We start from the raw sequence: 17,546 nt of genomic DNA on the forward strand, positions 1-17,546 counted from the left end.
TTATGGGGGAGAGACGTAGCCCAGTGGTTCGCTCGATGCGCGGTCGGTTTGGGGTCGATCCCCGTCGGTGGGCCGATTGGGCTATTTCTTGCTCCAGCCAGTGCACCACGACTGGTACATCAAAGGCCGTGGTATGTGCTATCCTGTCTGAAAGATTGTGCATATAAAAGATCCCTTGCTGCCAATCGAAAAGAGTAGCCCATGGAGTGGCGACAGCGGGTTTCCTCCCTCAATATCTGTGTGGTCCTTAACCATATGTCCGACGCCATATAACCGTAAATAAAATGTGTTGAGTGCGTTGAGTGCATCGTTAAATAAAACATTTCCTTCCTTCTAAATTTATGCTTTTTGGGCCGTGAAGCCGAGATGTTTGCTGAACGAAATATAGCAGCTAAAAATAGAAATGAACTGCAGTTTGGCGTCAAAATCGTGGACCAAAGTTAATGTTTGATTTGTTTAACGACACCACTAGATCACACTGATTTATTAATCATCGGCTATTGGATGTCAAACATTTGGTCATTTTGACATATACATTTAGGAAAACCCGCTACATTTTTTCCATTGGTGGCAAGGGATATTTTATATGCATCATGACACAGACAGGATATTACATACCACGGCCTTTGATATACCAGTCGTGCTGCACTGGCTGTGACACGAAAAGTAGCCCATTGGGCCCACTGGCGGGGATCGATCTTAGTCCAACGGCGCATCAGGCGAGCGCTTTACCACTGGTCTACGTTCCGCCCCTGGTGGACTAAAGTCGAATCTCCCACAAATCTGATACCACTGGCAGCACAGCACGTACCGCGGTCTTTGCTGATTATATCGGGATGTAATACATTGGCTAAGTGTGTAAATGTTCATGGATTTAAAAACTAATACCTTTTTAAGGACTCTTGGTCAGCACATTTTTATTCAGTAACAAAATACACGATTTAGCATTCATACTCAATGGCGAAGTGAATAAATAATGGCACACGTCAAACACACGGAAAGTCATTGATGAAAATGCATCTGTACATTCAGTATAGACAAATTGTCTTCTCTATATAGACCCATGTATTTGCACTTGTAATACTCTGTATAGACCTACGTATTTATACTTGTAATACTCTGTATAGACCTACGTATTTGTACTTGTAATACTCTATATAGACCTACGTATTTGTACTTGTAATACTCTGTATAGACCTATGTATTTGCACTTGACGCACATTTAATACTTTATTTAGACCTATGTATTTGCACTTGTAATACACTGTAATACACTATATAGACCTATGTATTTGCACTTGACGCACTTGTAATACACTATATAGACCTATGTATTTGCACTTGACGCACTTGTAATACTCTATATAGACCTACGTATTTGCACTTGTAATACTCTATATAGACCTACGTATTTGCACTTGTAATACTCTATATAGACCTATGTATTTGCACTTGACGCACTTTGAATAATCTGTATAGGCCTATGTATTTGCACTTGACGCATTTGTAATTTTCTATACAGACCTACGTATCTGCACTTGAAGCACATTTAATACTCTATATATATAGACCTATGCGTGTGCACTTGAACAACTTGTAAAACTCTCTATATAGGCCTATGTATCTGCACTTGAACCATTTGTAGTACTCTATATAGGCCTATGTATTTTAACTCGACACACTTTGAACATACGTTTTAACATATTTGCGTCATTTTGTGACATTTTTATGTTCAAAACGATACCGATAGAAAAAGTCACTTAAGACCAAATCACTGTATAAAATCTCAGACGCTAATATTTGAGCTATGTACTGTTTTGTTTCGAATACGAGCAATTGCAAGGTCGTACGTAACCTAAAATATACTTAACAACATTAATTAAGTGCCAGTAGAGACTTTTTGTTTAGTTTGTTTTCAAATTATATAATATACTCGACAAAATTATTTAAAGGTCTGTAGATATTTTCGGGATTTTTTTTTTAAATATGGTTTTAAAAAACAAACAAACAACAACAACCAGGTTATTTTGTTGCAAGGGCTCGACGTCAATTATTTATCCGTTACGAATCAACGTGTAAGGAATCCTGACCTGGGCCCGTGTTTATAAACCTTTTAGAGTCCAGACTCAGTCTCTAATGACGTCACACACATACAGTTTCTATGGCGTTGTCATGGCATTACTGTCTCAGACTCTTATTAGAGTCTTGAGTCTAGACTCTAAAAGTTTTAAAAGCACGAGTCCAGGTAAAAAAAAGAGAAGTTTGTTTTATTTAACGACAGCACATTGATTTGGTATATTATCGTCGGCTATTGGACGGCAAACATATGGTCATTTTGACACTGTTTTTCTTTAGAGGAAACCCGCTGTCGCCACATAGGCTACTCTTTTACGACAGGCAGCAAGGGATCTTTTATTTGCGCTTTCCACAGGCAGGATAGCACAAACCATGGCCTTTGTTGAACCAGTTATGGATCACTGGTCGGTGCAAGTGGTTTACACCTACCCATTGAGCCTTGCGGAGCACTCACTCAGGGTTTGGAGTCGGTATCTGGATTAAAAATCCCATACCTCGACTGGGATCCAAACCCAGTACCTACCAGCCTGTAGACCGATGGCCTAACCACGACGCCACCGAGGCCGGTGGGCCCAGATCAAATGCGCGTTGTGTAAGTTTTATAAATGCACGATAACAACCCATCGTGTGCAAGACTTAAATTGCGTGTTTAAGGGGTCAAAGTTTACTGAGACAATATTGACAAGTCATCTATGATCTACACTTGGCAAAATAATAGCAGCCCGGCTCTCACTTAAAGCGAGTTCTAACGACTCAGTGGGTAAGTGTAAGACCACTCCTGGGATCGATTCCCGTCGGTGGGCCCATTGGGCTATTTATCGTTCCAGCCAGTGCTCCACAACTGGTCTAACAAAGGCCGTGGTATGTACTATCCTATCTGTAGGATGGTGCATATAAAAGATCCCTTGCTGCTAATCGAAAAGAGTAGCCATTGAAGTGGCAACAGCGGGTTTCCTCTATCAATATCTGTGTGGTCCTTAACCCTATGTCTGACGCCATATAACTGTAAATAAAATGTGTTGAGTATGTCGTTAAATAAAATAAAAAAAGAAAAGAAGAAGAAAAAAAAAGACCACTACACCCTCTTCTCTCTCACTAACCACTAACAACTAACCCACTGTCCTGGACAGCCAGCCCAGATAGCTGAGACATGTGCCCATGACTGCATGCTTGAACCTTAATTGATATAAGCACGAAGACAAGTTGAAATGAAATGACCACAGGTGATTTTTAAACGTTGTTGGAATAAATTTAAACCAGTGATGAAAGCTTCGAGTGCTTTGTAAAATACAAAACGAATATACTTTGTACGATATATAAAGAAATTGCCGAAAATAGTCTCTTAATTAATTTCGTTGAGTATAAGAGGGGTGACAGGACAAGATTAATCAGCTCATAGTAATACAAAGTCATGCTCAGGTAAATAAAAAGGGTACGTTTAAAGAGACTGTCATATCGTACATAGACGTACGGGCTCCCATTTTTGTAAGGGGGCGAGGCGTAGCCCAGTGGTATGTGCTATCCTGTCTATGGGATGGTGCATATAAAAGATTTCTTGCTGGTAATCGAAAATAGTAACCTATGAAGTGGCGACAGCGGGTTTCATCTTTCCATCTGACACCATATAACCGTAAATAAAATGTGTTGAGTGCGTCGTTAAATAAAACATTTCCTTCCTTCCCATTTGTTTGTAGATGGGCAGAATGCAACATTGATTCGTATCAGACATGCTGCCAAACAGCTGAATAGGGTTGCAAACGAATCACTGTGCATTTTTACATGGATTACAACCAAAATTGTGAGTAGAATGATGAACATATAGGTTGAAAAGGGTTCAAGCCAGCTAATTGTTCTCGAATTTCTCCATCGTGTTTGCCCGAATTTGAGGATTTGTTCCAACACTATTCAACTCTGCCCCCCTGTCTCGTACGCATATGATTTCATATAAGAGATGCTTATAAGAAATGACCCGGAAATATTTAAACTAGGGTCAGTCGCTTTAATCAGCTATACTATTAAAAAACAAAATGACCAGAAACGCATTGGACATAGTGACGCAATTGAAAATTTAAGCAGACTCTAGAACATAATGGTAAATTTGTTTTTGAAATAGCCGAACATATTTAACACTGCCTAATAAATAATTTTCGTGCTGGAGTGTCGTTAAACATTTATTTATTCATCCATCCATCCATCCATCCATCAATCCATCCATTCATTCATACCTAATAACTAATTAGGGTCAACAGATTTAAAGACACAATCTTGGTTTTCCAAAATACAATATATTTGTGTTAAAGTTACAATCATGTTTAATATATCAGCTAAATAGGCTTTTTCGTCATTATTTGGAATATTCGGCATTCGGACATGCTCGGAACCTTAGTGGCATATGAGCATGTAAAAAGAGTTCCGCTTCCGCTCCCGACCTATATCAAAGGTCTTAGATTTTTCTCGTTCCAACCAGTTCACCACAACTGAACAAAGGCCGTGGTATGTGTGCTTTCCTGTCTGTGTGAAAGCGTATATAAAAGATCCCTTGCTGCGGGTTTCCTCTGATGACTACGTGTCAGAATTACTAAATGTTTGATATCCAATAGCCGATGACTAAGTAATCAATCTCTCATCTCTCTCTCTCTCTCTCTCTCTCTCTCTCTCTCTCTCTCTCTCTCTCTCTCTCTCTCTCTCTCTCTCTCTCTCTCTCTCTCCCTCTCTCGTTTTATCCCTCCTTCTTTGTCCTATTTTTATATATGGGATATCAGTAACGTGACTTCGCAAGGTAGGTGGCTGGGTTAATGACATGACTGCATTAGCCCCTTTGACTACCGCCACCAAACGAAAGATGGCCGAGTTCCCAATACAGACCAATGTATTTCAATGAGAATAGCTAGGTGACCTTAATGAGGCCACCGTAATATTCTCACTAAAAAACATTGGTTTCCTTAGGCAGATGTCTGTTTGATTGAGATGGTTCATGTGACCAGGTTTGACTGCGTTCAGTAATCATTCTCTTCCATCTTCGTGGTGGGCGTTTTTGATCTGGAAGGGGTGGGGCTGGCATCAGGACTGTCCGTCTGCACCTCCCCAGGGGCTAACCCTCCTTCTTCTAGATCGCGCGTCTTGTAGCTCGACTGCTTGTCAATGTTCACTTTACAGCGTCCACGCAGCTGGTCCATCTTGGACGGGAATCCTCGGATCTTGTTGTCGGACACGTCCAGTTCCACGAGAGCCGGCAGCTTGCAGATTCCCTCCGGCAGGGATTCCAGCAGATTGTCGGCCAAGTTCAGGACTTCCATAGACTGCATCTTGGCGATGTCGTGCGGGATGGAGGTCAGGTCGTTGGAAGCCGCGTTGAGGACCTTGATGCGGTAGAGGTAGGGCATGTCTGCCGGGATGGCGTTGATGTGGTTCTTGGACACGTTCAGAGTGAGCAGCGACGCCAGGATGTCAATGTTCTCCTCCGGCAGCTGGGCCAGCTCGTTGTTGGACAGGTCCAGGTGCAGCAGCTTGTTCAGCTCGCCGAAGTGGATGGGCAGAGTGTCGATGTTGTTGAACGACAGGTTCAGCTCCTCCAGCTGGTGCATGAACTTGAGGCCGTCGATGAACTCGCCGATTCGGTTCTGAGACGCGTCCAGGCGTCGCAGGTTCATCATAAAGTGGATGTCTTGGGGGATCGTCAGCAGCTCGTTGTCGCTCACGTCCAGATCCCTGAGCATGCGCAGCTTACAGAGATCGTCCGGCAGCCTCTTCAGCTGGTTGTGCGCCATCTTGAGAACCGTCAGCATCTTCATGCTGCAGACAGACGGCGGAACCTTGTCCAGTCGGATACTGGAAATATCGAGGAATGTAATTTTGTTCGCGAACTCTCTCTCGCCGAGTGCGTTCAGTAACGACTTGGGATCCTGAGACGGGAGGAAGAGAGGATTTCCGGCAACGCTAAGCGAGGTAATGGTCCTCGGTAAGATCATGTCGGTGAGGTTGTTGCCACTGACGTCTAGCTCCGTGAGGAACTCCAGGGTTTCCAGAACCTTGGGCAAGGATGCCAGTTGGTTGTGTCCCAGTCGCAGCGTCTCTATCGTCCTCAGTCGTCGCAGATCCTGTGGGAAGCCAGTCACTCGGTTCTGTGCGACGTCGATGCACGTCAGCAGCTGATGCTCACCCAGGGTGTCCGGAATCACGGACAGATTGTTGTCTGCCGCAATTATCGTCTTCAACGTCGTAATCCTGTTCAGAGACTTTGGCAGTTCCTTGATGTGGTTTCCTGATATGTCGATAGACACCAACGACTTCATCTGATCCATTTCATCGGGCAGTGTCGTCAGAGCATTTCGAGCAACGGAGAGCGTTTCGAGGTTTCGCAGACGACTTATCTTGTCGGCAGACGTGAACTTGTTACCGGAAAGGTCAAGGTTGGTTAAAGATTTCATATTGTGAAAATCCGGAGGAAGGATTTCTATTTCATTGTTCGCTATGTTTAAAGTTTTTAGAACATGCATCTTGCTTACGTCTTTCGGTAAGGTTTTGATTTTGTTGTCAGACGCTAGAAAAGTCACCAAGCAGAACTGGAGGGCGCAGATCTCTTCTGGAAAAGAAACGATCTCGTTGTGAGAGACGTCCAGGGTGTGTAGATACTTGAGGAAGCCCAACTCACTCGGTAACTCACGTAGTTCATTGAAGGAGAGGTCCAAACTGGTTAGTGTCGTCACATTGTTGATGTTATCTGGGATATAGGCGATTTGATTGTGCGAAACATCCAGAGATTTTAGCGATGAAGATTTTATCGTCGCCTCTGGGAGCTCCGTCAGTTTGTTATGAGATAGAATAACCGTTGCACCAAGCTCGTATATATTCTTCTTGAGAGATTTTATTAGATTGTTGGATACATCGAGGTGGACCAACGATGGACATTTATTGATCGTCTTTGGCAAGGATTTTATGCGGTTGTTGGAGACATCGACGTAGGCCAGAACCGGTGCTTTGTTAATTGTGTTGGGTAGACTTTTCAGAGTGTTATTCGACGCTTCGATCTTTTCCAGGAATTTCATCTTGGATATTGTGCCAGGCAGAGCAGAAAGAAGGTTGTTTCTCACATCCAACAATATTAGATTGCCGAAATCGGATATATTTTTTGGAAATTTCTTCAGCCGGTTATTTTCTGCCTGAAATCGCTTCGCGTTTATCATGATCTCCTCGTTTCTGAAGATCTCCGGGGGGATCAGTTTCATGCCCATCGTGGAGAAATTGAGGATGACGTCACTCTCTTCTCTGAGAATTAGTTTTCGAAGGGTCGGGGCCAGTGCTATAATCTTGCTGCCGGGTCCCACCGACGGCGGCGGCGCTTCGTCTTTCTTCCCTTTGCTCATGACGTGGAGCTAAAAATAGAGAGAAAAAAACTAAAAAACTTTAGAAATATGTAGGGACAGGATCTACTTCAGGCGACAGAGCGTTCGCCTTAGTTAAAGGGACATTCCTGAGTTGGCTGCAATTTTTAAGATCGTTATCGACTAACAGAGACTTTTTAAAGGGACATTCCTGAGCTGGCTGCAACTTTTAAGATCGTTATCGACTAACAGAGACTTTTTAACGATTGTAATTGCATATCAAATATATTTTTTCTGCATAAAATTTTAGTGGCTGTATATTAAACGTGTTTTTGATCGTTCTCATATTTGTATTAGGTTCAATTTCATTTTGTTTCCTAAAAATTTTTTTTTTGCCAATTTTGGCTTCTGACAAATATTCTAAACAAGAAAACATATTTAATATGTAAGTTTAACTGTAGAAATATTTTCTTAGTCGGAAACATCTTACAATGCAGCAAACTCGGGAATGTCCCTTTAAAGTTAAAGCTTGTTTTGTTTAACGAGACTACTACAACACATTGATTTATTAATCATCAGCTATTGGATTTCAAACATTTGGTAGTTTGAGAGGAAAGCTGCTTTTATTTTTCCATTCGTAGCATGGGATATGTTATATGCACAATGACACAGACATGGTAGCACATATCATGTCCTTTAATATACCAGTCGTGGTGCACTGGCTAGAACGAGATAAAAAAAAAACAATCAGTTGGATGGATCCACCGAGGTGGTTTGATCCTGCAACGCGAGCACCTCAGACGAGCGCTTAACCGACTGATCTAAGTCCCGCCCTTGGGACATGAGTATGCCGGATCTAAATGCGTTCATAATGAAGGAAGGAAGTGTTTTATTTAACGACGCACTCAACACATTTTATTTACGATTATATGGCGTCAGACATATGGTTAAGGACCACACAGCTATTGAGAGAGGAAACCCTCTGTCGCCACTTCATGGGCTACTCTTTTCGATTAGCAGCAAGGGGTCTTTTACATGCACCATCCCACAGACAGGATAGTACATACCACGGCCTTTGTTACACCCCAGTTGTGGAGCACTGGCTGGGACGAGAAATAGGCCAATGGGTCCACCGACGGGGATCGATCCTACACCGACCGCGCATCAAGCGAACGCTTTTACCACCGGGCTACGTTCCGCCCCCGTGTTCAGAATGACGAACGGCACGTATTGCCACGAACTTTATTGATAAAATAGAGAATAAGACATGAGTGGTCGTTAGATACCATTTATCTCACAACGAGTGATTTTTAAATGTATCTAACGAGAGAAAGCGAGTTTGATACGCTGTTAAACAACGAGTTGTGAGATAAATGATATCTAACGGACACGAATTTATTATTCTAGTTCTTACATATCCTCAAAAACCAGGTTTTAAGCAAATTTTAGCATCTTTTTCGACTAAAAGTTATTTACATCCGTTGCACTTGTAGCTGACTTACGCGTCACAGACACGTGAATGTTAGCTTAACTATACGTCACAGTCTAATCGATTTCCATCGTGTAGGTTTTCATTGGTTGTATGACATTGGTGACCTGGTCATCAACTAGGAGCAGCCAGTCGTATGTCTTGAAATTGTTAACACACGTACATGTGTTAACAACCATATGCAACCAAAAATAACGCATGGTGTTCGCACCAACGGGTGAAAAAAGTAAAGTTTGTTTTATTTAACGACGCCACTAGAACACATTGATTTTTGTTATCTTATCATCGGCTATTGGATGTCAAACATATGGTCATTCTGACATTGGGTTTTTTAGAGGATACCCGCTGTCGCCACATAGGCTACTCTTTTACGATAGGCAGCAAGTGATCTTTTATTTGCGCTTCCCACAGGCAGGATAGCACAAACCATGACCTTTGTTGAACCAGTTACGGATCACTGGTCGGTGTAAGTGGTTTACACCTACCCATTGAGCCTTGCGGAGCATTCACTCTGGGTTTGGAGTCGGTATCTGGATTAAAAATCCCATGCCTCGACTGGGATCCGAAACCAGTACCTACCAGCTTGGAGACCGATGGCTTAACCACTGCGCCACCGAGGCCGGTATATGCTGATGAAAAGATAAGGTACACTAATGTGAATTTTTGTCGCTGGTATATGGTGTGATTGTTTGGAGTATTGTATTGTAATAAGAAGAAAAAAAATTTCATGGCTCGACGAATGAATGAGTTCTTCGTGATTGATCAATAGATATTAGACGGCTGGATGGATGGATTGATGGATTGATGGATTAGTGGGTGGATAAATTACTCAAAGGAAGGAAGGAAGGATGGATTGTTGGAAAGAAGAAGAAAAAGTGTCTTAATTAACGACACTTCATTGATTTAATAATCAGCAGCTTTTGAATGTCAAACATTTGGAAATTCTGACACAGTCTTAGAGAGAAAAACCCCACTACATTTTGACATTAATTCTGACACACAGTCTTTGAGAGGAAACCCACTACATTTTGACATTAATTCTGACACACGGTCTTAGAGAGGAAACCCACTTTATTTTGACATTAATTCTGACACAGTCTTAGAGAGGAAACCCACTTTATTTTGACATTAATTCTGACACAGTCTTAGAGAGGAAACCCACTTTATTTTGACATTAATTCTGACACAGTCTTAGAGAGGAAACCCACTACATTTTGACATTAATTAGTAGCAAGGGATCTTTTATGTGCACTTTCCCCAAAGACAGGACAGCGCATACCATTGCCCAACTACTGGTATATAAAAAAGTTTTACCTATGGAAAAGTGCATAAAAATTATCTTTTGCCGCTAATGCAAAAAAGTAGCAAAACGTTAGTTTGTTTTCTTTAACGAAACCACTAGAGCACATTGATTTATTAAGCATTGGCTATTGGTAGTCAACTATTTGGTAATGTTTTTCATATATTCTTAGAGTGGAAACCCGGTACATTTTTCCGTTAGTAGCAAGGGATCTTTTATGTGCACTTTGCCAAAGACAGGATAGTATATGCCATGGCCTTTGATATACCAGTCGTGGTGCACTGGCTGAGACGGAGAAACCCCAATCAGAGAATGGGTCCACTAAGGCGATTCGATCCTTCAATACTGACTGAGCTACATCCTGCGCCAGGATGGAAAGAAAAAATCAAGAATGGATGGTTGGAAGAAAGGATGGGTGCATGTTTGGAAGTAGGGATGGATGAACGAAATAACGGATGGACTGATAGATGGATGGATGGATGGGTCTCTGGATGGATTAACTGAAAGGTCAGGAAGTAAGTCGACAGTCACCTAGACAGTCTTGATGTTTGGGAGAGAGAGAGAGAGAGAGAGAGAGAGAGAGAGAGAGAGAGAGAGAGAGAGAGAGAGAGAGAGAGAGAGAGAGAGAGAGACAGAGAGAGGGAGGGATAGAGACAGACAGAGCAAGAGAGAGAGCGAGAGAGAAACAAAGAGAGTAAGAGAGAGCGAGAGAGAGGCATCTACTTTTTCTACTGTTCTAGCGTGTTGTTAAACATTAATTAGTTTATTCATGCATTCATTAATCAGTTCGTTCGTTAATTAATTAATTAATTCATTCATTCATTCATTCATTCATCCGTTCGTCCATTCATTCATTCATTCATTCATTATTGTAGTTCTTGCTGCTGTAGTAGATATAAAACTAATTAAAGGATCGCGAATGGAGATGACGCAAGGGAAGCAACTCGCGTTGGCATGAATACAATAACATTTCCGTTATTAGATACTAGTACCAGTAGATATAAAGATAGAAAAAAGAAGAAGAAAGAAATGTTTTATTTAACGACGCACTCAACACATTTTATTTACGGTTATATGGCGTCGGACATATGGTTAAGGACCACACAGATTTTGAGAGGAAACCCGCTGTCGCCACTTCATGGGCTACTCTTTCCGATTAGCAGCAAGGGATCTTTTATTTGCGCTCCCCACAGGCAGGATAGTACAAACCATGGCCTTTGTTGAAGAAGTTATGGATCACTGGTCGGTGCAAGTGACTTACATCTACCCATTGAGCCTTGCGCAGCACTCACTCAGGGTTTGGAGTCGGTATCTGGATTAAAAATCACATGCCTCGACTGGGATCCGAACCCAGTACCTACCAGCCTGTAGACCGATGGCCTAACCACGACGTCACCGAGGCCGGTATATAAAGATGGATGTGAAATATTTGATAATTATGACACGTCGTCTTCGGAAGAAACCCACTATAGCAAGGGATCTATTATATGCATGATCCTACAAACAGGATAGCACATACCACGGCCTTTGATATACCAGTCGTGGTACACTGGCAGGGGCGGAACGTAGCCCAGTGGTAATACTGCTCGCTTGATGCGCGGTCGGTTTGGGATCGATACCCGTCGGTTGGCCCATTGGGCTATTTATCGTTCCAGCCAGTGCTCCACGTATTGTATGCTATCCATTATGTGGGACTGGTGCATATAAAATATCCCTTGCTGCATTAGGAAAAATGTAGACGGTTTCCTCTGATGACTACGTAAAGTTTGATTTGTTTAACGACACGACTAGAGCACATTGGTATATTAATCATCGGCTATTGCATGTCAAACATTTGATAATTCTGACTTGTAGTCAGTAGTGGAAACTCGCTACATTTTCTTAATGCAGCAAGGGATCTTTTATATGCACTGTCCCACAGACTAGTGGTGCCTTTAAACGAAAAAAAAATAACTTGGTGCACTGGCTAGAACGAGATATAGCCCAATGGGTCCACCGACAAAGGTGTGGGGTGGGGTGGGAATGGGAGGTCGTTCAAATACCCCAGCCTACGTCCCACACTAGCCACAGTTAGCTTTCGAGTCATGGGTGGGATCGATCCCCGTCGGTGGGCCCATTCAGCTATTTCTCGTTCCAGCCAGTGCACCACGACTGGTGTAACAAAGCCCGTGGTATGTACTCCCCTGTCTGTGAGATGGTGTATATAAAAGATCCTTGCTGCTAATCAAAAAGAGTAGCCCATGAAGTGGCGACAGCTGGTTTCCTATCGCAGGACAGAGAGAGACAGAGAGAGAGAGAGAGAGAGAGAGAGAGAGAGAGAGAGAGAGAGAGAGAGAGAGAGAGAGAGAGAGAGAGAGAAAGAGAGAGGAAGAAGAAGAAGAAGATTATGATGATAATGATGATGAAAGGGGATACCGTTATAAACAATTTGAACTTCAGGATCTTTATGCCTTTAATTTGTTTACAGCTTATAGATATTATATTATATATAATAAATAAAAACATTTGTATTACATACCTAAAATAAACACCGACATAATATTATATGCATGTAACAAAGTAATATATCAGTTATGTCGACTTATATCATAGATAACTATAAGTCGTTACGACGTATAGGGCGGGATGTAGCCCAGTGATAAAGCGCTCGCTTGATGCGCGGTCGGTCAGGGATCGATTCCCGTCGGTGGGCCCATTAGGCTATTTCTCGTTTCAGCCAGTGCACTACGACTGGTATATCAAAGGTCGAGGTATGTGCTATCCTGTCTATGGGATGGTGCATGTAAAAGATCCCCTGCTTCTAATCGAAAAGAGTAGCACATGAAGTGGCGACAGCGGGTTTCCTCTCTCAATATCTGTGTGGTCCTTAACCATGTGTCTGACGCCATATAACCGTAAATACAATGTGATGAGTGCACCGTTAAATAAAAAATATCTTTCTTTCTTTCCATATAACCGTAAATACAATGTGATGAGTGCGCCCTTAAATAAAAAAAATCTTCTTTCTTTCCATATAACTGTAAATACAATGTGATGAGTGCACCGTTAAATAAAACATTTCTTTCTTTCTTTCCATATAACCGTAAATACAATGTGATGAGTGCGCCCTTAAATAAAATATTTCTTTCTTTCTTTCCATATAACCGTAAATACAATGTGATGAGTGCGCCGTTAAATAAAACATTTCTTTCTTTCTTTCCATATAACCGTAAATACAATGTGATGAGTGCGCCGTTAAATAAAACATTTCCTTCTTTCTTTCCATATAACCGTAAATACAATGTGATGAGTGCGCCCTTAAATAAAACATTTCCTTTCTTTCTTTCCATATAACTGTAAATACAATGTGATGAGTGCGCCCTTAAATAAAACATTTCTTTCTTTCTTTCTTTCCATATAACCGTAAATACAATGTGATGAGTGCGCCCTTAAATAAAACATTTTCTTCTTTCTTTCCATATAACTGTAAATACAATGTGATGAGTGCGCCCTTAAATAAAACATTTCCTTTCTTTCTTTCCATATAACTGTAAATACAATGTGATGAGTGCGCCCTTAAATAAAACATTTCTTTCTTTCTTTCCATATAACTAAATACAATGTGATGAGTGCGCCGTTAAATAAAACATTTCTTTCTTTCTTTCCATATAACTGTAAATACAATGTGATGAGTGCGCCGTTAAATAAAACATTTCTTTCTTTCTTTCCATATAACCGTAAATACAATGTGATGAGTGCGCCGTTAAATAAAACATTTCTTTCTTTCTTTCCATATAACTGTAAATACAATGTGATGAGTGCGCCCTTAAATAAAACATTTCTTTCTTTCTTTCCATATAACAGTAAATACAATGTGATGAGTGCGCCGTTAAATAAAACATTTCTTTCTTTCTTTCCATATAACCGTAAATACAATGTGATGAGTGCGCCGTTAAATAAAACATTTCCTTTCTTCCTTATTAAGTTAAGTTAAGTAATCCAAAGCGCTACCTGGGTACGAACAGTCCGATTATATTTATGACCCGGTCAGTTATTCTACCATAAAGGATTTTGACTATATGCAAACACGTTTATTCACGACATACAGTTCATTATCATAATGCATTATGAACTCCAGTAGTGCCGAGCTATTCATTTCGCATATGAATCACACGATATTGTGTTTTGAATAACATTTATTTGTTCAAGGTAAAAAGCAGCCGACCACAAAACCCTTCGAGTATAGAAGCAGACACGCTTAACTGACTTAGGACAGAAATACGAAACTGTCGTCTGCCGTGTGTTTACGTGTGCGCGAGTTCGATTGTGAACTGATAAGTACTCGGGATTAAGTCTGAATCGTTTGGTGGTAACACACTCTATTAAAAAAAGTTTAAAGTTTGTTTTGTTTAACGAATAACGACACCACTAGGTCACAATGATTTATTAATCGTATGGTGTTGGGTGTGAAACATTTGGTCATTGTGACACTAGAAGAAACTGTAGCTAACATTTGATTATATCGATGCATGTGGAGGGCAAAGTGAGAATGAAAGATAGAGAGAGGGATATATGTGTATGTATATATATATATATATATATATATATATATATAAATATATACAGTCAGACAATTAGAGAGAAATACAGATATATACAGACATAGAGGGAGACACACAGAGAAAAAGAGAGAGAGAGAGAGAGAGAGAGAGAGACAGAGAGACAGACAGACAGACAGAGAAAGATAGACAGACAGACAGACAGAGAAAGACAGAGAGAGGAGAAGGGGAGGGGAGAGAGAGAGAGAGAGAGAGAGACTCGCTCTCTCTCTCTCTCTCTCTCTCTCTCTCTCTCTCTCTCTCTCTCTCTCTCTCTCTCTCTCTCTCCCTCTGTCTTTTAGTTAAATCTATGTTCTCCCTTCTGTATCTTTCATAAACACTGCAGTGCATAAACTGCAATAATCATTAAAAATATTTTAATAAATCAGTAAATACATTTTGATTGATTTACATGAACTGGCTCTATAATACCAAACCTATACCAAACAGCTTAAGCAGTCACGGTAATCAATAAACCTGTAATTAATCTATCACTCCATTTGATTGATGAACTTATTCATGTGACGGATACTTACAACGCTCGTGAGAAAACAGACACCGTCAAAGAGGTGCGTGCTATGGCAACACGCGTACGTATTGATATGCTAAAGGCATATGATTAAAATTATGTCTGTTCGGTATGGATTGAGAGATTAGCGCTAACAACTGGCAGTAATATGCAATACAGTGCTGGTGAGGTTTATTAAGGGTAACGTTTTCATGTTAGCTAGCACACGTTGTATACAGGAGCAGTGTGAATAGACTGATATAATGGAATTATTGCTCACACAGAACCATACAAAGCTAGCACCTAACCATTAGCATTATTAACACAATGTCTTGTATATGAATATATGTTACGATTGAAAAGATATAGATTTTTTCTGTGATTATTTTCAGTCAGTCATTATTATCTTTGTCAAGCAATGCTTGAAATCTATATTGTCCAGTAATATTGAATATACTCTCTCTCTCTCTCTCTCTCTCTCTCTCTCTCTCTCTCTCTCTCTCTCTCTCTCTCTGTATGTTCCCTCCCTCTCTCTCTCTCTCTCTTCTCTCTCTCTCTCTCTCTCTCTCTCTCTCTCTCTCTCTCTCTCTCTCTCTCTCTCTCTCCATATATGTCACTCTGTCTTTCTGTCTCTCTCTCTCTTCATATGTCACTCATATGTCTTTCTGTCTCTCACTCTCTCTCTCTCTCTCTCTCTCTGTGTGTGTGTGTGTCTCTCTCTGTCTCTCTCTCTCTGTATGTCTGTCTGTCTGTCTCTCTCTCTCTTTGTCTCTCTCTCTCTTTCTCTCACTCTCACCCTTGTCTTCCTGATTGTTTAAACATGTATGTGTAGATCTGCTATACATGTAATGTCTTGTAATGTAAACTATATGAAGAGGTCTTCCTTTATGTTATGTCTGCTGACTAATTCAACTGTAATGTGTTTTTATTACAATAACTACTCTTTAAGCTAACATTAGGAAATACATTAAATATAGAGGTACTAATATTCTAAGACAGAAATTATAATTAATACGAAAATGTAATCGCCAAAAAGCTGGAAACTTGATATGAACAGTTGGCGGAATATCCTTCAAAAGATTAAAATGTAATGCTGATTTGAAACATTAACATTGTACAGATATTATATACTTGTAGACCTTTCAGATTTTATGAAATTAGTTACGGTGAGATAAACGTCTAGATCTGTTGTAATTATAATTATAATATATAATGCATATTATTGTTTGATATAATTATAATTATAATATATAATGCATATTATTGTTTTATATCCTGGTTTCAAGTAAAGTTCTTAAATATGTTTTCTTCCTTTTGGTCTTGACTTTGAACGCGAGTGTTCTAAATCATGAACAATACATAAACTGCACTATTAATTTGTATCCTAAGCTACGATAACACGAAATAAAATTTTATTTGACAGTTGTTTCTTTAACCTATCACAAATAAATATAGATAACTTCGCAATATCTTATATTTAAAAAATGCATATACACTTACTTAGGGATTCACAAAACATAAAGTTTGCTTATATTCTAAAATTATTATAATAATTAACACACACGAGTATTAAAAACTAGTACTATACTTATTTTGCAATAGCAAATAATCTTATTACACGACACGCTAACAACTATAAAGTATAACTCACAAGATAAATAATAACTCACCTAAATGATGGATTTCCGATATTTCCAATAAGCGTACGAATAAGTCTTGTTCTTATTTTCCGTTGTTCATCAGACAGAACTCCAAGTTTTATTGTATATATTTTTTCCTGTACGTTCTTTTCTTTGTTTGGTTTTGTTGTTTTAGTTTTTTCCTTTCAGCTTTCAAGCAGCCAAGTGATTTTTAATGGCAACCTATTCTCCACATTGTCGTGTGTCGACATCGCTGGTTAGCGTGCGTCGCTAGTAACCGTGGGTTGGCAGGAAGTATCGGTCTCGCTCGAGCTAGCCGTTAAGCCAGTGGTTTGTGAACTGGAGGGAACCGGTGTAACGTTTAATATGCAGTCCCCCAGAATGTGTCCTCCCTAGTCATTAGCATATAGAGTGCACATAATTTTAACTCCTTCAGTTAGACGCGGGATATATGGCCTCCCCACGTGGTAAAGCACTCGCCTGATGCGCGATCGATCTAAGATCTATCGCTGTCGGTGTGCAAAGACCGCGGTATGTACTGTCCTGTCCTGCCATATAAAAAATATTATGGTAATAATCGAAAAGTATAGTCCATGGTGTGGTGGGAGCGGGTTTTCTTTCTTATTAACTTTCTT

General features: G+C 40.4%; 1 protein-coding gene and 1 long non-coding RNA gene across 2 annotated transcripts; both read right to left on the reverse strand.

Moving 5' to 3' along the window:
• Positions 1-889: 889 nt before the first annotated feature.
• Positions 890-2,185, reverse strand: LOC121377778. Its single transcript, XR_005958658.1, has 2 exons — positions 1,439-2,185; positions 890-1,095 (listed from the first exon to the last, which is right to left on the reverse strand). It is a non-coding gene; the product is annotated as an uncharacterized LOC121377778 (long non-coding RNA).
• Positions 2,186-4,701: 2,516 nt separating this feature from the next.
• On the reverse strand, positions 4,702-17,165 carry LOC121377243 (leucine-rich repeat protein SHOC-2-like). The gene is made up of 2 exons (XM_041505155.1): positions 16,942-17,165; positions 4,702-7,448 (listed from the first exon to the last, which is right to left on the reverse strand). The coding sequence occupies exon 2, from the start codon at positions 7,437-7,439 to the stop codon at positions 5,073-5,075; it is 2,367 nt and encodes a 788-aa protein (XP_041361089.1). The 5' UTR covers positions 7,440-7,448; positions 16,942-17,165; the 3' UTR covers positions 4,702-5,072.
• Positions 17,166-17,546: the final 381 nt, after the last annotated feature.

This window comes from Gigantopelta aegis, chromosome 7, assembly GCF_016097555.1.
Source record: "Gigantopelta aegis isolate Gae_Host chromosome 7, Gae_host_genome, whole genome shotgun sequence".
NCBI classification, from domain to species: domain Eukaryota; kingdom Metazoa; phylum Mollusca; class Gastropoda; order Neomphalida; family Peltospiridae; genus Gigantopelta; species Gigantopelta aegis.